Below are 20311 nucleotides of genomic sequence, written 5' to 3'. Positions count from 1 at the left end.
CCATAAGGGTTCACTAACCTGATAGAAAGATTCTGCTGTCTGACAGGAGGAAATCAGTTGTTATTAACCAGTAACCGCAAGACAAATACGCAGCTCTCCCTGAGTTTGCTGGTGCAGGGGGAGCTTTAAGCACAGCAGACACCACCTCCATGGCCACTTACTGCCTAGTGACTGCCTACAGTCATCCACCTCAGACTCACAAGCACGCTGCGCTTTTGCACAGCAGCCCAGAGGCATTTCCAGAACACATAGGACAGTGCCCCTGGGGTGGGCTGGGCAGACCAGAGTCCCAGGGTTGTCCCACAACTCTCACAGGGCAAGGGCCTTAGCTTCTATCAGAATTGACACAGTAAAGGCAATGCTGAATTATCTCACAAAGGGACTGTCTCAAAGGGTCAAGTGTGACCTTGTCTCAAGGTCAAGTGTACCTTTGCCTGCAACAGAGTCAATAGGAATAATTGTGACATTAAGAAGAAAGGAAGGCAGTTTTCTGCAACACACAGTGCGTTATTTCATTAGAATTCGAGACCCTGACCAGACCACCCTTGGAAGTATATCTGCTGAGCTCATCCTCCAGGCCTGGTGGTGGCTGGGGAATGCAGGGAACCCACTCGCCCTTCCCACCCTGAGCAGGGCAGGGTGGGGCAGGGGGGCTGGCTCAGACCACCCTGCCCCCCTGCCCCTTTACTCTGCTGGAATTATCACAGATAACTGGGCTTCAATATTACAGAAGCCACCCCGGATTTTGTGTCCTTCAGGGGGCATAAGTTTCATGCCACTCAGATGTTCCAATGGCTCCCTGGTGGGCAAGGCCAGGTTCCTGCCCTCTGGTAGGCGGGCTGGCAGGGCCTTGCTGGGGTGAAACGCCAAGGCAACTGTGGCAGGCCCGGGGTCAGAACTCCCGAGGGGCTCTAAGGCTGTTTGAAAGCCCAGGGGCAACTTCTGTGGGGGGTGCCACACTTCTTACCTATTGATTTCTGCCTTCGCATCGTACCTCGAGGGATGCCCAGAAATGGGGCTTTTGGGCTCCCAGGAACAGTGGGCGTCATCACGGCGATTCCTTGGCGTTCATACACAGACTGCAAAGCGGAGAGCCTAGGGTGAGATGCAGCCCTGGCCAGCCCCCACCCAGGGTCACAGGGCCCAGAGGCCACAAGGGAACGTCTGTCACTGTGGCTTCCCCAAGCTGCTTCTGGAGCCACCTCAAATCTCCAGAGGGGCTGATGAGAACCACAGCATTGAGGACCCAGGAAGGGCCCTCTCTAGGTGCCTTTCCTATTCACTGCAGCTGCTACTGGCCTCTGGCCCTGTTAGGATGGCAGCATGCCCTGTTCCATGGAGAGGTGGTCTGCTGCAACACCATTTGCCAGAGCAGCTGGACAGACTCGTCTCTCTGAGATGGGGGCCAGGCTGGATGTCCTGTGGGAAAGGGCACAGAGTGGTGGGCAATGGGGTCTGGCCTGGGTCCATACGCTGCTCCCCATGTGCCATGTGACCATCAAGTCCTTACATAGGAGCCACCATTTCCTCTTTCATAAAATGGGCTCATGATACTAGCCCCACAGTATGTGCAAGGGCTAGCCAGGTATTAGGGTAGTGTGTGGGTGAGTGTGATGGGCCAGCTAGCTTGAGCAAGCCCTGGAGCTGCTTGGGGGCACAGTATGGAGTCTGCAGCAGCAGGCTGTCCCCAGCTTCCTCCCTCTTCGGCCTATTCCAGGAGGAGCCTAGAGCTCCCCTCCTCCACCTTGGAAGCAGAGTCCTGGTGCTGCCAACCCTTTGGCTTCCCCAGGCTGCTGCTTTGTTTGCAAAATTGAGATGGCTCAGGGCCCCAAACCTGTAGTGTTGAAGGCCAACCCAGAAGAATATCAGATGCGGAAGCTCAATGGAAATATTGGTGTGCAAGCTTTTATTACTCCAGCTTGGAGATGCTGTTTCCATGTGTCCACAGCATCTGTTTGTCTCACTGTATGGCCCTGAGGCTGGAGGGGGAAATTGGGACCCTTTGGGAGGTCGAGGGCACTTTGTCTCAGACACCCCCCAACTAGGTGGGGCACGTGGGTGCTGCGAAGGACTGGGAACAAAGAGGGAGGCAAGGACGGGTAGGCAGGGCGTGAAGGGGAAGGCCCCTTGTGAAGTTCAGAGGTGATGGGAGGAGGTGTGAGGGCAGATATTTTAATTGTAACCATTAACAGTTGTTTAATGCACATTACAGAAAAGTCTTGTGGTAAATTTATAATATTTATAGGTGTTATTGTTCAAGAAAAGGCTAGAAATAGTGAGGCAGTTTGATACTGGTTCAAAGGGAATACTAAGTTAGGTAAGCAATCACGACAGGTAGGCAGTGCTGGAATCTGACATCAGGCTCATATGGCTGCCTCTGTAAAATGGAGAAGCAATCCAAGGGTCCAGGAGGCCACGCCTTCCTCAGGATGTGCCTGGGGGAATCGAGCAGCCTCTGCCCCAGGCCCTTTTCCAGCTGTGTGCCCTCCTGACTGCATAGGGAAGGTGACCATGGCACGGGCAGCCTGCTCTGAGCCAGGCACCCACTCTACCCAGCAGACACTGAAGCCCTTCGTGGCACTTCGGGCCCCGAGGACAAGTGCTGCTCAGGATCTCGGAGCACGTGGGGGACTGCCACATGGGATGTGGGACAGATGGCCTCTTCCACACCGGAGTATTTCTGTGCTCTGGGTGGACCAGGAGGCAAGATCACCTCTGTCTGAAGCGTGCGTCAAGGCCCCTTACATCCGTGTGTTCACAGGTCCTCAGCAAAGTATGACAGGGGACACCTTTGAGGCTCAGGGCACTGAGTGAGCAGAGGCAGTCAGTGCAGTAAGGGAGTGGCACGGCTTAGATGTGGTCTGCTCTGTCCCACCACTGTGAGTCTGCACGGACCCGGCTGTTCGTCCTGTGGCTACTTGGATTTGGGCCCCACCTCTGGACAGCATGAACCAGACATGACAGCATGTGCGCCTTAGCTACTGAGACAGCCCACCCACTTCCTGGGTCACTGCCAGCCCCTGCCCCGCGTGGTCCCAAGGTATGGCCACTTACATTCATGTCTGAGCTCGCCGGGAAGCACCGGCTGCTGGGCCGCTGCTTGATGGTCGCCACCCTTGGTTCCACGGCCATGTTCTCAGCAGCACGGGAGGGCTTGGAGGCCGGGACTATCTCCTCGGGTTTATCTGCAATAGAACCGTGAGGATTGGAGCAGCATCACCAGTGGGGGAAGCTGGGCGTCCATAGGAAAGCGCACAGGTGCAGCAGCCACTCCAGCATCCAGAACTGTGCAGGGGGCATTTGTTGCTGCTGTGAGGAGCATGCGTGTGCCTCTGCCACATGCATTCCCACTGGGGCATGGGCTCCTTTCCCAGACCTTGTCCTTGGAGGCATGCATGAGGTGTGGACATAGAAGACCCTCCACAGCTCGGTCGCCTCCTCGGAAGTGCCCAGCCCACCAAGGGCTCTGAAGCTTTTTGGGACATTTCGGGTTTTTTTTTTTTTTTTTTTTTTTTTTTTGAGACAGAGTCTTGCTCTGTCGCCCAGGCTGGAGTGCAGTGGTGCAATCTTGGCTCACTGCAACTTCCACCTCCCAGGTTCAAGCAATTCTCTTGCCTCAGCCTTGCGAGTAGCTGGGATTACCGGCACCTGCCACTACGCCCGGCTAATTTTTGTATTTTTAGTAGAGATGGAGTTTCACCATGTTGGCCAGGCTGATCTTGAACTCCTGACTTCAAGTGATCCACCTGCCTTGGTCTTCCAAAGTGCTGGTATTACAGGCGTTTGGGTCATTTCTTTAGTGGAATCACTTTATTCTTACTAATGGGATTTATTCTTTTTTTTTTTTTTTTTTTTTTGAGACGGAGTCTCGCTCTGTCACCCGGGCTGGAGTGCAGTGGCCAGATCTCAGCTCACTGCAAGCTCCGCCTCCCGGGTTCACGCCATTCTCCTGCCTCAGCCTCCCGAGTAGGTGGGACTACAGGCGCCCACCACCTCGCCCGGCTAGTTTTTTTTGTATTTTTTAGTAGAGACGGGGTTTCACCGTGTTAGCCAGGATGGTCTCGATCTCCTGACCTCATGATCCGCCCGTCTCGGCCTCCCAAAGTGCTGGGATTACAGGCTTGAGCCACCGTGCCCGGCCGGGATTTATTCTTTTGAGGGTTAACTAAACTGACTTTTTGAAATTTTTGTTTGTTTTTTTTAAAAGAGACTCAGAAATATGGTTCCTTTGTAACTGTGATTGCCAAGACATGAGGACCTGCCATCCAAGGCAGTGTGGGTGTTTTAGAAGCCAGGGTGCTCAGGGGCCCCAGGCGTTAGTAAGTGTTGCAGAGGGAAGTTCTCGGTTACAATTTTCCCCAACGCAGAACCTTCCCATTTCCTTTTAAAAAATGAAAGCCAAAATTTATTTATAAGGGATCCTTAGCAATTAACAAAAGCTTTTTAAAAAGGACATTTACAGCACTTTTTTTTTTTTTTTTTTTTTTAACTTGAAAACTGAAGGCACATCCCGGAGCTCTCCTGACACCTTAGCTTCATCTCAGGGTATTTAGGATCAGGCATAAGGGTGTGTCTAGGGCTGTTTAAATGCAAGGGCCCTGTGCCACTGAGACCTGGAGAACTGGTCTTCCAGTTCCGACTGTGGAAAAGGTGACCCCAGTTGTACTTCTAAGATGTCACTGGGTTGGGACAAAGCCAGTGCGGTGCCTGGTGGGTGTACCCCATTCTAAGCCTTTGAGACAGCACTGGCCTTACTCCCTGGGAAGAAGCAGGCCATCTAGAACATTCTGCCTTCTGGCCACCCTAAGCCCACTCTTGGCATCTGGTGGCCTCCCATGAAGTGTATGCTAAGGACTTGCCCAGACTTTGAGCCATGGGGCTATTGTGCGGGTCGGAGCTGAGCAGAGTGCAGGGAGGAAGGCCCCCATCTCCAAGTTGTTCTTCAGGATGAGGCGGAAGTTACCTGTCATGGCAGCTTCTCACGGGGAGCTGACCCATGGGCAAAGCTTCCAGAGCCACAGCGTGGCTCAGGGTTGTCCAACACAAAGGCATCAGGCTCCTGACAAAGGCAGCCCAGACCAGAGGTTCCCACAACAGAATTTTGGGGAGAAGAAATGGGGGTGTGCTGGGGACACTGAGCCGGGCACCCTGTGATGGCCCCTCAACCTTGCAGAGCAGCTGAGATGTACATAACTCTGACACCTGTGGACACTCTCATGGTAGAGTCTGCATGAGGGGCCTGGTTCCAGGCCTGTGTTCCAGACCCTTGGACCAGTCCTGCCCGCACTGGACCAGAACCTCAGGTCAGTCTATACTTTTTTTTGTTTCTTTAAGATGGAGTCTCGCTGTCACCCAGGCTGCTTGGCTCACTGCAACCTCCACCTCCTGGGTTCAAGCAATTCTCGTGCGTCAGCCTCCTGAGTAGCTGTGCGCCACCATGCCCAGCTAATTTTTGTATTTTTAGTAGAGATGGGGTTTCACCATGTTGGCCAGGCCGGTCTCAAATTCCTGACCTCAAGTGATCTGCCCACCTTGGCCTCCTGAAGTGCTGGGATTACAGGTGTGAGCCACCACGCCAAACCACATGTTTTTAGCCTTCAAACAAGGAGGGGGGAAGAAAAGCCAGGAGAATGTGCAGCAGAGGCCTTATGGCTGCCAAGCCCAGCACACTTACCATCGGGCCCTTCCGGGAGGCATTTGCCGACCTCTGGCCTGGACCACATTTCCAGTTGTCAGCAAAATGCCAAGTGTTCACGCAAAGCAAGAAAGCCCTTGCCCCATAGTGTCCGGGCAGCCCAATCTCCCCCCACAGCACTCTCCCTTCATGACCAAGTCCAGCTGACCAGGCCTGCGGGCTCACTGGACCCCATTGCTGCATCCCTGCTCACGCATTCTCTCCTGTGATTCCTGGACCCACAAGCCCTGCTGGCTCTTTGACGAGCCTGATGCCTCCTTGGGGTCTTGTCATTCCCCCGGTGGATGCTAAGCATCTGCTCCTCAGGGAACTGGTCAGGCACGGTAGGAAACACCCGATTCTCATCTCACTTGGCAGTGGGGACATCCTGGCTGCGACCTGTGACCCCAGTCCAGAGCCATGCTGTCCTCACCTGCGTTCAAGACCCTCCTCTTCTGCCCTCCTCAGCCCAGCTCCTCCAGCTGCAGCAGGTGCTGCATGGCTGCCTCGTCTCACATTCCCTTTGCTAGGGTCCCTGTCAATCTCTCTGGGCTGCACGGGCCGGATCCACCTGCCATGGTTCCAACAATTTGCTTCCTCCAAGGAGCCTTTCCCCTCCTAGGGCTGGGTTGGAACTCCTTGGATGGCTGGGGTCGAATTTGTTTCTGTGCAGGCCTCTCTGCCCTGGCCTTGCCCATCAGCTGGGCTGTTCCCCTTTGACTCAGGACCAGGCTGACGCTTGGGTGATCTGCTTTGGCCGGCTGTGACGTGCAGCTCCAGCTTGGTCTGTCCCTGGAAGTGGGGGCGCTGGGCAGTGGCTGTTCTTTGCCTCAACTGAGATGTGGCCGCTGGTGGCCCCCAGAGTATTTTTCTCCAGTGAAACAGGGGTTGAGATGTGCCTCCGTCACCAGGGAGTTATGTCCCACAACTGTGGTGAGCCAGGGCACTGTGGGGTGGGGATGCCCCGGACCTGCTTCCTGACAGTGCTGGCCTGGGCCCCTCCTCTGACCCCAGTGGAGGGTGAGGCCTGAGTGGGGCGCAGCAGCATGTACCTCCACGAACATGACCCAGAAGGGATGCCACCAGGCTAGGGGAAGAACAGCTGGAGCCCAACAAAACATCCCACGGGGCATTCCAGGTGGTGAGCTCTGGGGACAGCCACAGAGACTCCAGCCCGCCGGATACTGTACACAGGTGCACACAGGGAAGGGTGCCTTCCTGGCTGCCACCTGCCTGTGCTCGGGCCTGCACCTGTGGAGATGCAGGAAGGCCCATCCGAGCCAGAAACCCCTGGGCAACCCTCCTGGCCGGACTTCAGACTATGGTAAGCTCAGAGGCTAAGGCGGCAGCCAGGGCTGAATAGCTGAGGTGAAGGAAAGTTATCAGCACTGAACATTGACAGAGGTGTCAGACCCAGAAGATGCAGGAGAGCCACGGCCCTGCAGGGGAAGGCCTGAGCGCAGGTGGGTGTGGGAAGGCTATGGCCAGGCTCCACTGTGCTGTTGGCCATGTCTGGGCACATCAAAGAAGGAGGGACTCTAGGGTGTAACAGCTTTCCTGGGATTACAATTTAAATGAGCCAAATCTTCAAGAAGCTGGGCCCTTCCAGAAGCCATGCGTCTGCTTTTTATGTATTAACAAACTCCACAGCTGATGAGGCTGGTTCATTTCCATCCACTGCACACTGAGGGTCTGCTGCCTGGCCTCCCCAGGGCACTGCCTTGAATCCTCACATTCCCAAAATGAACAGGCTACAGGCTGTGATTTTAGGACCTCAGGGCCTGCGGCAGGCATCTTGCCAAATACACCTCATGTAACTGTGTGCCCGGGGTGAAGGACAGGTGTCCTGGTCAATAATGACAACCATCCCCGAATCAGGGGGAGGTTCTGGGTTGATCCTCATGAGAAGCTGGCTGTAGTAAAGGGATTGTTCCCTTGTTGAAGCGAAAACATTTCAGGTCTGAGATGCGTAAGGCCATACAGGGCAAACCATGGGACCACGCGGGAGCTGGGGCTGGATGGGGGTCCCCCGAGCCTTGTGCCTGCCATGTGAATGGGCTGCCCAGCCCTGGGCCCTGGTGGGCAACGGCTGCAGAATGTGAGTTTGGAAATGATTGGGGTCAGCACTGGCATGCTCTGCCTCATCCAGGAGAACCACGAGGTGGGGGTGGGGGCGCCCTTCCCATCATCACCGTCGCCACGTCGGAGGGTAGGGTTGGTCAAGTCCCTGCAGGTGCATCCCTGAAGCTGTGGCCACTTTGACTGTGGATGCTTGGTCTCTGTTTTAAACCTTTCCCTTCCCAATAACCCCAAAACAAACGTTCTTTTGAACCAGAATAGGTGAGAGCAGCCAGGCGTGTTGGGGTGACAGGGTCAGGGGCTAGCATTCCTTTTTAAGTTAGAGTTAGTGTAATTCAAATGAAAAAGGAAAACCCTGCATTGGTCCCCCACAGGGGTGTGGGTCCTTCCTGGCCCTTGTCTCTTGGGGATGTGGGCAGTGGGAGCGTGCTGGCCTGACTTGCTCAGTCCCTATCTTGGAGATCTTGTTTACCAGATCTCCAAGACTTTTCAGAGAAGCCACAGGACTGCAGATTCCTGCTTCTCATTCTAGGCTCCTAAGGATTATGCTTAATTTATAAAAGCTCAGAACTAGGTCTTTATTCAGGGACTCCGGATGAAGGGGATTAGCGAATCCGGCCCCTGGCAGTCTTCGAATGAAGTGCTCAGTGACTGAAAACGAGCCTCAGACAGATTTGAAACTGTCAAATCCCAAAATACTCCAGTGAGGAGCTGATGAAGATGCCCCAGCAGTCACCCGCATTTCAGCCCTCTGAGCAAGCGTGTGTTCTCTCTAGAAGACACACGTGATGCTGACCAGGCACAGGGAAAAGGGAGGGGAGGTGGTAGGTTTGTCACCTGCCTGCCCTTCCTGTTACCAGAGCCCCCCAACCCATGAGCTGACTCTGGACCACGGGCTGACTACCGTGCAGGTTCCCCTGATGGGGGGAAGAAGCAGCGTGCCCCGTGCTAGAGAAATCTTGCCACGGCTCTGCATCCTCAGCGAGTCACAAGGGAGTCACCAAATCGAGGAGTGACACAATCCCAGCGTCCATGCTGAGGCTGGGAGGCCCAGGACCACACAGGCACCTGGTGGCCAAGTCTCCTGCTTCCCCAGGTAGGAAATGGGCTCTGCATTGAAGCGACGCTAGGTCCACTGTCCAGCGAGTTCCTTTGCCTGTGGCCATACAGCAGGCCCAGAGCCTGGGACCCAGCTCCATTGAGGGGCAGAGTGCCCAGCTGTTTTCCCATCGACTCTTCAGAACCTTCCGGGGGAAAGCAGCAGACCAGACCCTGTGGAGGGCTGCAGAGGGCTGCTCCAGCTCTTCAGCTTTCCTGGGCCCTGATTCATGGTCTGCTTCACATCCTCCAAGATGATCCAGGGACCCTATCGGTTCTCAACCACTGCTCTCTCCGCTTATGTGAGCTTGAAGTGGTCTGTCTACCTCTCTGGAGGTGCAGTGCCACTACATCCTGTCTCTGAGTGACAGAGTATAAATGTCACTCCATTTCCAAAAGGAAAACACATCTGCAGTGCCAGATGTTAGAGGACAGAAGCTGTGTGTGTTAGAAGCAGCGGCTGTTGCCAGCTGGCTGGCCTCTTGGTTTAATCTTCCAAAGAGGCAGTGCAGGGTGGGAAGTGTGTGCTTGGACTCTGGTGGACTGGTCTTGGCCTGCAGCTCTGAGTCACACACCTTCCAAGGGCTAGAGTCTGAAGGTACAAGTCAGAGGTGCCTGGTAGGGTGGAGGCCACAGTCCCCTTCATGTGTCTGGGGGCAGAGGCCCCACCCCAAATCCTACCTGACAGCCGGCTTCTGCCTGAGCCCAGCACAGGGTCTGGGGTCTAGGGCAGGTGCTCAGAGAACACTTAAACACTAAACAAAGATTTTACAGATGGAGAACTGAAAATCTGGGATCACTAAGCAGGGTAAAGCTAGCAGGGGACAGAGTTGGGATTTGAGGTGCTTTGCCAGGGATGTTAAGATAAATGACCACGCACTGGGGGGCTTAAAACAATGGAAACATATCCCTGCACAGTTCTGGAGGCTGGAAGTCCAAGGTCAGGTTCTTTCAGAGGGTCTGGGGAGGATGAAATCCATGGTGTTTCTTGGCTTGTTCCTTCTTTACAAGGACACGTCACTGGATTTAGGGCCCACCCGAGTCCAGCATGACCTCATCTTGATTAGATCTGCAAGGATCCTATTTCCAAATACGGTCCCATTCACAGAACTTTGGGGGTCACTTTTCAACCCAATACAACTGCAAAGGCCTGACTTTTGTTCCACATGCCTTTCTGGAGTGTGGTGAGTGCTTTTTCCGAGGAGAGGCCAGTCTTCCCAGAGACAGGTGGAGGCAGCACCAGGGTCCTGGAGCATTTGCTGCACCCCAGTGTGTGCTCCACACTTCGCATGTGCACCGTGGGATGCGCTCATGGCCCAGGAGGCAGGGGCTGTCAGTACCCCTCGGTGTCTTCAGTCCCCAGCTGGAACCCCCAGTGTGACCAGGCCAGGCCACGGCTGCTGGTCCCTTTGGGGTCTTCCTGCCCCCACCCCTGCCCCCGTTATAGCTGGGGTTGGGGCTCTGGGGCATTTAAGCTCAAATTTGTAGTCAGGTTCTCTTGCTCAGACGGGAGGTGGATCTTCTCTCTCTGGAGCTCCTGGCCGTGCTATGTGTGGACTCTGCCTGGCTGTGCAGGCTGTGACTCTTATCTTCTGATGCCACACTGGGGGAGAAGGGCAGTGTGGATGGGGCCAGGTCCCAGCAGGCCACAGGCGCCCACAGCGGCTCAGCCACCTGAGTCCCGAACTGTTCTCCCTGACAAGGGAGTTTTGTTGTCCCGCGCTGTTCTGGCAACTGGGTCCATGGGCACCTGTGGTGGGGGCGTCTTCCTCGGGTAGGTGATGAATAGAGGGCCATTCCTGTGAGCTGGGGTTTGGCCTTGGATTGAAGGGGCGTTCACACAGAAACGTAATTGCACGACATAGAAAGAAGGGTATTCTGTATCCCGGGTGTCCATATCCTCGGCGCAGCAATGGGGCCTAGAAAGCCTGCTGGGAGTTTTCTGGGCAGCCGTAGGATACTGGTGCAAGCCCGGGGCTGCTGCACAGAGGCCACTGGGATGACACAGGCAGGGCGGTAGGCAGGGACAGCCGGGGGGGAGGCAGTGGTGGTTCTATGCCCACTTCACCCATTCTCATCTAACATGACTGGGACACAGTTAAGATGTGCCTTAGGGCCAGTGCCTCTGGCCAGATGCTAGGGTCCTCCCAACTCCAAGAGATGAATTAAAAGCTCGGAGTGCTGCTTTTAATTGTTGGGGGAGCTGTGTCCAGCAGCAGGCGAGCAGTACCCCCCAATGTGCTTGCTGCTGTGAAAAGGGGGACCCGAGTCTATCCGGGGCCTGCGGTCCGCCTGCCCACTCCATGGTGATTGCCAGTCTCCCACTCCACACCAGCCCTGGGTGGGGAGGTATAGCCAAAGAGCTCACCCTGCTCCCTTCTCCCCCCAGTGCCAGGCACGGGGCACAGGGCAGCCTCTTGGGGAGTGGGTGATTTCCGGGCCTTAAAGGGAGGCAGTTCCTGCCCACCACAAAGGGTTCCTGAGGGTCAGGAATGCAGCCAGGGGCTCTGCTCGCCTGCAACCCCCCATCCAGGGAGCCCCATGTGACTCAGGCCCCTGGGAGGCCTCACAGACAGAGCTTGAAGGCTGCCCAGCTAAGACCAAACAGGGGTCCTGCCAGCTTCACGGTCATGACGATGTGAACACAGGTCAGGGAAGAAACACAGGACACGCTGGGGAATCACAGACAGGAGAAGCCAAGCAGAAAGAACAGACAGACGGATGTGCTCCAGGGTGGGGCTCCTCGGGCAGGACCCGGTGGGAGAAGGCAACACAAGGCTTTGCGGCACACTCAAGACTGCACGGCGTCACAAAGGAGGTTTCTGTTCCACAGGGGGGTGATGGGCAGGGGGCTGACACAGACACCGGGCCTCCCTTACCCTTCTTCTTCCGGACTGAGGCTTGCAAACAGAAAGGGGAGCGCCGTGAGCCACCAGGATGCAGCGCCCGCCCGCAGCCTACACTCGGGCCTTGTCAGCTCCGGACGCCTCAGGAGCAGGCTGGGCCAGCACTGGGGCAGCGGGCAGGGACTGTCTGGAACGCTGCAAACGCAGGCTGCGCTATCCACGGAGCAGCAAACCTTGGCTGCCCGCACAACTCTGTCCTGTCTGCCCTGCTCGCTAACCTACTGCCTGGCAGTGGAAAGGGGCTTTCCTTCTTCCTCAGCACCTCTTGTCCCACCAGCACCCTGCCAAAGTGGGGGATGAGTTCTCAGAGCAGACATGAGCAGAGGTGGTGGGGCCAGCCTTCAGAGCGCACCTGTGGCCTTTCCTGCCTCATTCCTTTGTTTCTTGACTGAGCTGAGCTCGCGGGAGCACCCCTTGGAAAGATGAGAGCTGCTGGGTTTGTCTCTCTGGGGAGCCCCAGGACAGGCCCCTGTGGAGAGGGCCTGGAGGCTGGCCGCCACCTCCATCGACTGTGAGGCTGGGGCACGTGGAAGTGGGTTTCCCACGCGGGGCACTACTGGTTCTGGGTGGGTGGGGCAGTGCCACTGCAGGGCTGCTATTTTGGATTGAGGCCTCATGCCCGTCCTCAGACTCCAGCCCAGAACCTTGTGAGAGGCGGCCTGGCCGCCCTCAGCACCCTTGCCCAAGGAAGGATGACTACTGCTTCACCACTGTGGCAGCACTTGCTAGACCCCTCTCGGGAAAGCTGCCTGTGCCGGGAGTGCAGGGAGGACAGGGCCTGTGAGTGAGAGTGTCGGTCGGGGCTTGGCTCTCAACCTCCTGGGCCAGCTGGACTGGACCGTGGGCCTTGGGCAGGGGCTCATTTTTTCCGTGCCCATGTAAGCTGCCTTCACCAGCTCTAATTTGTGTTCCAGTGGAGCAAACATTTCCACCCACACGCCATCTCTGTGTGTTTCAGAACCACCCTCTTTCCAAAGGTGTCCCTGGGCTCCATGGTGACTCCCCGGAACAGGATCCTGCGTGGCCAGCATGGTCCACGTGGCTGCTTGTCGCCCTTCCCCTGTCTCCAAGATGGAGTCAGAGGGCCAGAGCCTCTCTCTGTTCCTTGCAGACCTTATACAAAGGTGCCGGGAGTTCCCTAGGCCTGCTGTGCAGACCAGACTGCTCTGCCAAGCCCACGCTATCTACACAGATCCCCGGAGGATGGAGCCTTCCGGTCTGAGCCACATGGGGAGCAGCTCGCGCAGGCCTCTGAGGCCTGGACTGAGATGGATGTTGGTGGGGGTGCCCTAGACAGCAGGGGGAGCTGCTCTGGGGACCCAGTGGGGCTGCTTACCTTTATCCACTAGTGAGAGGCCCAAAAATTCAAAACAAAACAATGTTAGATAAACAGAAAAGAGGAAAGGCAGGACTAGCAACAACTCCCCGCGAGGCTCCGAGGGAGGTGCACACGTGGGGCTGCTGGGCATGCAGGGGCACTTCCCGACACACGTCTGGGCACAGGGGCAGGAAGGGGGTAGCGAGCAAGCATGGGGCCATGCACAGCCTGCTGCTTTGCAAAGGGCAGCTCAGGGACAGGCATGGCGACTACGGGGCTGGGCCGGGTGTGCGACTTACCAAGCTCCTCCAGCTCTGAGGTCATGGACTTGGAGCGCAGCGTGAGGGCCGTGGTCGGTGCTCGCTTTGGAGGCGGGGGAGCTGGAGGGCAGAGGAGAGATGGGTGTGAGACCCCAGACCATGTTTCCAGACATATGAATAAGGCCAGCGGTGGCCCTGTGGCTGGCAGGTGGCTCTCAGGCTGTCTGGCTGCGGTGGTCGGGGATTGTGCAGGTGTGCTTATGATGGGAAAGGACTGGTGCTCAGGAGGATCTTGCTGTATCCCTGAACTGCAGTGCAGAGCCTGCCCTCTCATGGGTGGGCCTGGGCAGGGGGAGGGAGGGGACAGGACACTGAGTCGGAAGCCTGCGGAAGGGACACCTGCTAGTGACTAAAAGGGCACTCCTGGTGGGGCACGGATGGTTCCGGCAGCCTGTGAGCCCCAAGTCATTGTCATGGGCTCTGGCAGCAAATTCCAGTCTTGTCCCTGTTCCTGGGCTCTCAGAAGTGTGGAATCAGCTAGAGAGAGGGCCCACTGCCCCCCAGCTGTCCTGCCCACCCCCACCCACCCCTGGTAGGGCCCCAGGCTGGAGCTGGGCAATGTGGGGCATGTACCTTTCTTTCTGGCAGTGTCGTCGGGGTCCAGGTTCCTGGTCACCGTGACCACTTTAAGGACCAGGTGATTCCCTCCCTGCCGGATCATGTTCACCACCTGCCTGTGGCCGACTTTGACAACATTCTCATTGTTAACCTGTGGGAAGGCGGGGAGGATGGCGTCAGTGAGAGCCAGCGGAGAAGAAGACAGCCAGCACCCACCCAAGGCAGAGACATGTGGGCTCCTAAAAGGGGGGCGAATGCAGGGAAGCGAGGGGAGTGAGATCGTCATCTTTTTGGAAGCAAAGGTGCTTTTGGGGAAACCAGAATGAATGCTGCTGTGACTGTGGAGGTCACTTAACTGTGGCTCAGGAGGCCAGGGCAGGCCAGGGGAGGCGGGGAGGCCCTCCTGTGACACTGCAGCTCTCCACTGAGTCCTCCACAGCTGCTGCGGAGGAAGGCCTGATTCCTATTTAACCTGAGCATCCTTACGTGCTTACTCTTACAGGCCTGGGGCAATTTTCACGGCCACCAAGAGACTGCATGTGAAGAGCCTGACAGGCAAGTTCCAGGGCTGGGCTGCAGCGCCAGGCTTTGCATCCTCACAGGAGGAGGAAACGTGGCGCTTAATTGCTTCTCATATATTCTGGGAACGCACATCACACTGACGCGGCCCTTTTCCTCCCACTCCCTCCCTGCTCTCCTGCTCCAGAGGCCTGGGAAGGCAGAAGAGCCTGGCCCAGCAGGGCACTCACAGAGTGGGGGCCCTGTCCCCGTTCTGGCCTGGATAGCTAGCTGCCCCAGTACTCCTGGGAAGGTGAGTGGCAGGCTGGGAACCCCCAAGGCTGCCACGCTGTGGCCACTGCCCTGCAGTTGAGGAGCTCTTGGTCCCTTTAGGAGCCGGTTACCTCCCCTGCCCCATTTGTTCTCGCCGTGGCAAATGCACCTGGCACAGAAGTAGGAACGGACTCAGGGTGCCATCCCACAGGCAGAGGTGGTGCTGGGCCTTGGCCCTCTGCTCTCTGCTCTTCTCACCTCCCTGAGCAACGCTCAGCAGCAGATGGCCTTGGCCTCTGCCTCCCAGCCCTACGCCACTCCCAGAGGAAAACCCGACGGATAGAGACTGGAGCTGGGTAGGCGTCTGGGCTGACACTGCCCACCCTGGCTACTGCAGGAATAACCCTTAGTGGTTTTCAAATGTTGCTGTGAAAAGGCCCCGGCCCCACCCCTGCCCATGGAACTAAGCTCCACAGGGGGCCTCTGGCACCTTCATCCCAGCAGCTCCTGAATGGGAGCGCAGCCCAAAGGCAGCTGTCTCTAGGTGGCAGCAGGGAGGAGGAAGCCCGGGAAGGTGAAGTTTACAGCTACTTTACGCACCACCTTTGAACAAAGAAAAGCACCCTGATGGTAAACAACAGCCAAGAAGTCATGCCCCTCACCAGCCACACTGCGCTGTACGTCTATCCTCCTCGTGCTATGGATTTTTCAAAAACTAAACATCTGGTGTAGCCACAAACAGAAAACGTAAAGCCTGCGTGCTGCTTGGTGGATTTTCACAAATCCAACACCCATGTAAGAGCTGGATAGAAGCAGGTACCGCCCGGCTCCCCATACTGTTGACAGGCCCAGGATGTGCCAGTTTCAGTCACCTCCAAGATGGCAGCAGAGCTGCTCCAGGCAGAGCTGTGACGAGCCCAGGGAGGACTCAGCGGCGCCAGGGCAGTCCCCACGCCAGCTGCTCTGCAGTCTCTGCTGTGGGACCGGCTCATTCCCATGTACTCAGACCTGCCCGGTTTCAGCAGTGAGTATCCAATGTCCTGGGCCCACTGGACAGCTGATCACCCTGAACCGCCCTGAAGATACAGTCTTGGGAGCAGGACCATCCTAGTGGGGCCTTGGGAGAGAGGCCCACCTACAGCAGCAGTGGTCTTTGCAAGGTGACTCCTGGGGCTGTCCCTTTGACTGAGGTTCTCAGAATGTAATTAGGAAAGCAGATGGATTTAGGAAGTAAAGAAGCCAGATCAAGGAAGAGAATGCGAGAATTCTCGGAGGGCAGACCTCAGCTTGCAAGACCCTTGCTGCTCTGGTACGGACAGGCAACCGAACACAAGCCACATGTTATATTGGTTCCCTCCCCTCCAATCAGCACACCTGGGCAGCGGCTGTTGCTCAGGAATTCATTCATTCACTTAGTCATTCCAGTGTTTCTGTTCCTGGTACCACTAAAAGCCACGAGGCACAGGCAGTTCAGCTGTCTCTGTCTCCATCTGTGGGAAGTTTGCGTCCTCTTGAGGGAGTTTTGGCCAACACACAAAGAAGTGAACACATAACTTCAGGTGGCTGAGTACCACCTAAGGCAGAGCCAAGTAAAAGGAGACGGAACAGAGGCCTGGACCCACCAGGAAACAGCAGTGTGAAGCGGAGTCCTGGGGTGGGAATAGGCAAGGAAGCAGTTAGGGGGCCGGGGGCGCAGAAAAGGCCTGAGAGCTGGGCCCAGGATGCCAGGGTGAGGTTATCGGCCAGGGAGTGCTGAGGTCCGATGCAGAGATGAGACATGTGACCCAAGCAGCTGTATGAGGTACCAAACACATGTGGGAGGCACCGAGACACTGGGGCCTCAAACTGAGATGGAGGAGGCAGGCTGCCCCGGCTCAGGAGTCACGAGGCCAGTGTGTGAGACGTTGGTGAGAAGACCTGACAGTAGGGAGCCCCCAGCTGCCCAGCCACTAGATCCCCAGGGGTCATCCCTTATAAGGCTGTGGGTAGAGAGGGGAGGACTTGGCCCCACCTTGAGATGGGCTAGGACCAGCTTCCCTGCTCTGGGCAGGCCCCCAGTGCCAGGCCTTGAGGGGGCTCCAACCAAGAAAGTGCATATTACTGCCTGCTCACTCCTGCCACCCGCTGTGGGGCGTTCTCTGGATCTGATGCTTGGGGAGACTACGGGACTGGCACAAGGATGGGTCACTGGAGAAGCCAGGCTCAAGTTGGGGCCTACTGAGGGCTCGTTGGGCTGATGGGGATTCTAGCAGCCCGGCCACTTAGGCAGAGAGGGGCTGGGGATGTGGCCTCCGACTGCGACCTGCTAACCATCACGGCTTTGGGCTCGCTCCTTAGAATCCTCATCCTCCAGAATCTCCTGTGGTTCATTTGTGATGGCTGGATGCTGTCCTTCCATGATCTTGGCCAGAGCTGGCCCTTGGCCACTTTTGGGGGAGAAGTTTGTTCCTGTGCCTTGGAAGGGTCAAGGGGCTGGAGAGCCCTTTTCCTCAGAAGTGTCAGAGACAGACATTACTCTTCTCTGGGCAGGGGAGACTGTGTTTTAGGAAAAGGACCAGAGGGCCTCTCAGGGAATGAGCCACTCATGGGGGATTCTCAGGAAGCTTGGCTGTGGGACCGAGGACCTTGGTGGCCCCAGCACCTTCCTTGTCTGTAGCCGACAGCCTGGGTGCACGTTCTGGTGGCACCTCCACACAGTCATGCTGCCCCAGCCAGAGCTGCTCCTGCACGGGGGCAGGCTGGCTGCCCAGATGTGATGTCTCGTATCTGAGTCTGCAGAAGCTGCTGTTTCCACCTAACTCCTGATCAGCAGGGCTCCCCAATTCCTTATTCTGTCCCCTGTACCCCTTTTATAGACCTGCTGCCCTCAGCAGACTGCAGCAAATGGCAGGACCTGCTCAGGAAAGCTCGGAGGAAATGAGGCTCCCATGGGCCCTGGAAACGTCACTGGGCTTTCTCTGAAAGCTGATGACAAAGGGGCATACAGGGCTTGCAGGGGTGGAGCTAGGTTTGGAATCAGTTATTGGGCATCTGATGCCCCTCTGACCTCCGGAATCTGTCTCGCCCAGGTCTTCCTAGGTCATGAGTCACTTCCAAACAACGTTGCTTTGGAGAGCTCCCCTGCAGTCCCAGCCCCACCTGGAGGGCCCTCCCTCCCCCTTCATGGTGGGATGGTATCCGGAGAGCCCTGGTCCTGGTGGGCCCGCACCCCTCCAGAATCAGTGTATTATTGTGTCCACAGCCCGTGGGGGCCCTGCTGCTTGCTGGGTGCCCGTGGGCAGGACACCTGCCTCTCTAGTGGGGTGTCCTCAGTAAACAGCATGGCTTCCTACCCTGGCAAGCACTTGGGGGCAGGGATGTGGTGCCGACAGGGCCTCAAACCATCCACACACATCCTAGGATGTTCCCTTTGGTCCCCATCCAGCGATTACCAAGGGTCAAATCCCACCCGCACAGTGCCTCAGTCAGTTTCAACTTAGCTGTCACAATTTAGAGAGTATGAAACCTTTGCATAGAAAGTCTAGAATTTCAGTTTTCATTGAAAAATCAGAACCCTCGCACTTGGGGAGCTGGGCCTCCCACTTGCCTGCGGCACTCTCCCCTGCTGTTAGCTGGGGCTGAGAGAGCTGCTGTGCCCACCCGCCCCAGCCTCCTGGGCCGTGACGTCACTTTCTCAGCTTGAGGGGGCATTGGATTTGTGGCTCTTGCCAGCCACCAGTGAAACAGAAAACTGCTATCACTGCCTTTGATGCCATCTGCATTTAGAATTTTGGGAAGGGACAGACTGAACTCTGCACATTGCTGGTCTCAAAAGCAGACCGGGTGACATTCATGAAATTGATTTCTGTTTCCTAGGGAAGCTGCAGATGACTGGTGAGCCCTGTATCAATCTAAGCTTCCCAAGCCAGTCTCCTGTGGCAGAGCTTGGCTCTCAAAAAACATTCACCTTGTGACCAAAACCTTTCCCCTGCAGAGGGAGCGGCATGTCTACAAGGGGCCTCCAACAGCCTCTCTGAGCATGAGGAGGAGGCGGCAGAATGGGGGAATGTCATGTGGGTGCTGGGCACAGGCAGGTGGCCACCTTGCCTGTCACCACTCTGCATTACCCTGAACCCTAGATGCAGGCCCAATGGACAGACATGGACATGAGGTCTGGAGGGGTCTGTGGGAGACCCCAGCTCAAACTTGGGCTTGCAAAAGCCAGGAAAGTGGCTCCGAATCTTGCACTTAATATAGAAACCACATTGTTTCCATCAATGAAGAGCCAGTTCCAGCACCAAGCATGTGGTCCCAGTGACGCGCGTTTGTAATTAGACTCTAAATACCATCAAGGCACTAAAAATGCCGACTTCCCCAAAGCAGCTGGGGCTGGGAGGCACCCGCAGGAGTGGGGCTTGTGACTTTTCGGGGTGTTTAGAGGCTCTGCAAATGATCTCAGACCAGTAGTAACTCCTGCAACACGCATTTGCTCTGCACCCCTCCAGGGTGTGGTTTAGATTCTTCCAAGAGGGCACAGGCCATGAGAGTGTGCCACAGGGACCTCCATCATACAGGCTCAGGACAGGAAGCCCCCTTGGTGAGAACCTGGCTGCACTGACAGCCTGTCCCCACCTCTGACCTCAGGCAATGACAGCCTGCCTTTTGGGAACACCACAGGGCACCAGGGCTCATGGGGGTGAATGGTGCCCACATGCTGCTGGGCACACACCTGCCCTGTCCCCCTCAACTGAGCACAGAGAATCCACCCCGACCTTCTGCCCACACTGACCTTTCCCGGCAGAATGCTCAGCACCCTCCCCACATCCCACCCCTCCGGTTTCCCCTAAGGCCGCCATCAGGGCTAAGTCCTGGGGCAGGGCAGAGTCTGCCCCCTGCCCTACCCTGCCTACTGGTGCATCATCTCTGTGTCCCCGAACACTTGTTCTGGACTGAACTGTGTCCTGCCCAAATTTATATTCTGGAGTCCTAACCCCCAGTATCTCAAAATATGATCTTATTTGGAAAGAGGGTCTTTGCAGATACAGGCAAGTTAAAAAGAGGCCATTAGGGTGAGTCTGACCCAGGTGACTAGTGTTCTTATGAAAAGGGGAAATTTGGGCCAGGTGTGGTGGCTCACACTTGTAATCCCAGTACTCTGGGAGGTCGAGGTGGGCAAGCTGCTCGAGCACGAGTTTCAGACCAGCCTGGGCAACATAGTGAGACCCCATTTCTACAAAAAATACAAGTTAGCCTGGTGTACTGGTGTGTGCCTGTGGTCCCAGCTACTTGGGAGGCTGAGGCAGAAGGATCACCTGAGCTCTGGAGGCCGAGACTGCAATGAGCTTTGTGCTACTGCACTCCAGTCTGGGCAACAGAGCGAGACCCTGTCTCAAAAGAAAGGGAGTCAGGGGAGTCTGGATATAGAGACATGCACACAGGGAGAAGGCACCATGAAGGCTGCGATCAGGGTGATGCTTTGAGATGCTAAAGGTTGCCAGGAAACCGTCAGCTCCTGTGGGAGAGGCCTGGAAGATTTCCCTCACAGCCTTAGAGGGAACCCATGCTACTGCCACCTTGATCTCAAACTTCTGGCCTCCAGAGCTGTGGG

The 20311-nt window shown here is 56.4% G+C and overlaps 1 protein-coding gene across 7 annotated transcripts in view; it reads right to left on the bottom strand.

Moving 5' to 3' along the window:
* SHANK2 (SH3 and multiple ankyrin repeat domains 2) overlaps positions 1-20311 on the bottom strand; it is a 662741-nt gene that overhangs the window by 19460 nt on the left and 622970 nt on the right. For 5 of the 7 annotated variants that reach the window (XM_073008675.1, XM_073008789.1, XM_073008736.1 and 2 more), the window contains 4 exons: positions 13969-14104; positions 13375-13455; positions 3055-3185; positions 968-1079 (listed from right to left, as the gene is read on the bottom strand). In XM_073008675.1, coding sequence (XP_072864776.1) covers positions 968-1079; positions 3055-3185; positions 13375-13455; positions 13969-14104 — 460 coding nt within the window. Of the gene's footprint in view, positions 1-967; positions 1080-3054; positions 3186-11730; positions 11752-13093; positions 13103-13374; positions 13456-13968; positions 14105-20311 lie in introns of all 7 variants that reach the window. The other 2 variants (XM_037998869.2, XM_073008685.1) reach the window with 2 other exon arrangements.

This window comes from Chlorocebus sabaeus, chromosome 1 (assembly GCF_047675955.1).
Source record: "Chlorocebus sabaeus isolate Y175 chromosome 1, mChlSab1.0.hap1, whole genome shotgun sequence".
Lineage (NCBI taxonomy): Eukaryota > Metazoa > Chordata > Mammalia > Primates > Cercopithecidae > Chlorocebus > Chlorocebus sabaeus.
The sequence above is the reverse complement of the archived record's forward strand: the minus strand, read 5'-3'. Positions and strand labels throughout refer to the sequence as shown.